Source organism: Apis dorsata, unplaced genomic scaffold (genome assembly GCF_000469605.1).
Source record: "Apis dorsata unplaced genomic scaffold, Apis dorsata 1.3 scaffold_94, whole genome shotgun sequence".
In the NCBI taxonomy this organism is placed as follows: domain Eukaryota; kingdom Metazoa; phylum Arthropoda; class Insecta; order Hymenoptera; family Apidae; genus Apis; species Apis dorsata.
The window spans coordinates 110,204-113,058 of record NW_006263392.1 but is presented as its reverse complement, the minus strand read 5'-3'; the positions used below and the strand labels follow the sequence as shown (position 1 = coordinate 113,058).

Below are 2,855 nucleotides of genomic sequence, written 5' to 3'. Positions count from 1 at the left end.
TATATATTTATATATTTAATTTATTTCTTTTTTTTTTTTTATAGAAAGGACAAGAAGGAAGAGAAAGATTCGGTTATAAAGATCGACGACAAAATCCACTTTGTAGTAAAACAAATCGTGAGAAAAAAAAAACCAAAGCTTTTCAAATGTTAAAACATAAAGTAAAAGGAAAAGTAAAACGTTCTTTTAAGGAAAAACAAATTGCTTTGAGAAATCATTTATTGAGACAACGAAAAATGAAATAATATATACTCATAAATATTATATTGTATGCATGTAGAAAAATAAATAAATATATATATATAATTATTATATTCTATATTTATATAATTATTATATATTAATATATTTGTGGAATTTCTTTGGGGGACTCTAGAGATAGAGATAGAGAATATAAAATAAATACAAAGATGCTATGTAGAAATTTATAAAGATTTATCTAAAATAATGATTTATCTAAAATTTAAAATTTTATAAATTAAGTAATTTAATGTTGTAAAATGAGGCAGAAACAAATATAGTTTGGTAAATGATAACGTAACGGAAACATTATCACAAAATTTTATTAAAATAATTTATTGATTAAACACAATCTGATTATAAATATATATTTAACATTATAATTTAACATAATTTATTATTTGAATTTCATAATTTAAATTTATTTTGCAGAGTTGTATAAGAGTCATGTTTGATTTGACAGTAAAGAATATATTAATTTTATATATTTATTATTAATTATTATTAATTATTATTAATTATTATTAATTATTATTATTATTATTATTACTATTATTATTATATTATTAATTATAATAAGTTTAAATAGTTGGATAGTAGATTTTAAAGATGACAATTTTTATTCGTATTTAATTTTGATTGACAATACTTTAAATACGTTAGATAATAAATTTAAGTGATAATTTAAAAAGTGTTGCATAATATTTAAAGATTTTGTAAGAATCTATTGTGTAAAATCTTTATAGCATTATAATAATAAATATCCTAATATTTGAAGTATTGATATATCATAAAAAGTTAGAATTTATTCGATTCAATATTTTAATATTGTATTTGACCGATAATGAAATTTTCTACATCATCTTTTTGTTTTAAACTTAACGTCTAAATGATATCAATTTTTAGTTTTATAATTGCTTTAGAATTCTGAAAGATGTGTTCATTGAATGTTCATTCTTGTTCTATTGGATGTTTTTATTTCTATATTTGATTTTTTATTTTGATGATCCGAAACGGACTTGTAAGAAAAGATCCCTAATAACTCGTAAGAAGAATAATTTATAAGAAATACAAAAAAAAATTTCAGATAAAAGTTTTTTAAAAGGATTATAGTTTGATAAAATATTTATTAAATATTTATGCAATTTGAAAAAAGTTAATTATAAACAAAAAATTCGTAATTTGTTTAAAATTTTTTTTCAATGTAAAATTTTAATGAATCTAAAATAATTATGCGAGATTATAAAAAAATAAAATAAATGTTTTTTGTTTTTAATGAATATAAGTTTATTATATTATTGAATTTGCTGAATTTTCAAAAGTAGGAAAATTTATATTATATATTTCTGTCTTTTATTAAACATTGGATCAATATATTAGATAAGAATGAGAAAAAAACAAATTTATACATATAACTATTTTATAATATTTTTAAATTATTTGTCGAATAAATGAATTTTGATTCTTTACTTATTTATTCTTTTAAATATGTTAAAGTTCATTGCTATTCTTTTTTCTAATTTGGACAATGTTCATGAATTTATTTAATTGTAAAATCAATGAATGATGTATAGTTCACCATTGGAAATATTTTGTTTAAAGTATTTATTTCAAGTAAATGTATAGTATTTCAAGAATAAATTTGGGATAAATACTGAAAATCAAGCTTTACTTGATTTTGCTAGAATAATTCCTTTTATCTTTTTATCCATATCGATAAATATACATAGATTCTCGTTGAAGTTGTATTGTAGATAATTTTCATTAAGTTTTCTGAGAGAAAATCATGGTAGAATCATCAATTTTGTATTTATAATTTATTAAAATAATTCGTTGATTAAATATAATTAATAATTATATAATCTAGTATCAAATATGTGTTTAAAATTGTAATTTATTATATTTTATAACTTAAATTTATTTTATAGAGATAAATAAGAATAAAATTTAGTTTGGTAGTAAAGAATATATTATCTTTAAAGAGATTCTTCGAGTTTTATGCTTATTTTCATTTAGAGAAATACAAAATATGGAATGCTATCTTATCGTGTAATTAATGAGTCTATTATGTTTCATTTCTTCTCTAATATAAATAATGCTTATAATTTTGCTATTAATAAAATTATAATTAATAATAATTTAATAATTTTTAAGTAATAATTTAAAGTAATAATTTTTAAAAATAAATCTAATTAATATATATTTTTACTTTTATTTTTTTTATGTTTATTTTGGTTTTTAAAATTGATCTTTTAAAAATATCTCATAAATATATTAACATCCTAGAGTCATTGTCCATTAAATATACCAGAACGAAATTTGATTGACAAAAGCATAATTATTTATTAACAATTCCATAACAATAATGTAATTTTCAATTTTGTAATATATTTGATAATATATTTCAGAAATAATAAATATAACGAAATAGAATAAATAAATATTCAATATTCAATATTAAATATTCAAATATTAAATATTCATATAATTTATTATATTTGATTATAATTGATTGATTAATATTTAAATTGCTAGTACAGCTATTTGCATGTTATAATTCATGATATGTATCTGACCATAATCATTTGAGTTTAGCAGTATTTAATTTCGTAACA

General features: G+C 17.5%; 1 protein-coding gene across 1 annotated transcript in view; it reads left to right on the top strand.

Annotated features, from left to right (window-relative positions):
- The window catches only part of LOC102670746 (protein SDA1 homolog), an 8,794-nt gene extending 8,479 nt beyond the window's left edge, over positions 1-315 (top strand). The window contains exon 10 of the mRNA XM_031508671.1: positions 45-315. Within this exon, the coding sequence (XP_031364531.1) occupies positions 45-245 (201 nt within the window). The 3' untranslated portion in view covers positions 246-315. The remainder of the gene's footprint in view (positions 1-44) is intronic.
- The last annotated feature ends 2,540 nt before the right edge of the window (positions 316-2,855 follow it).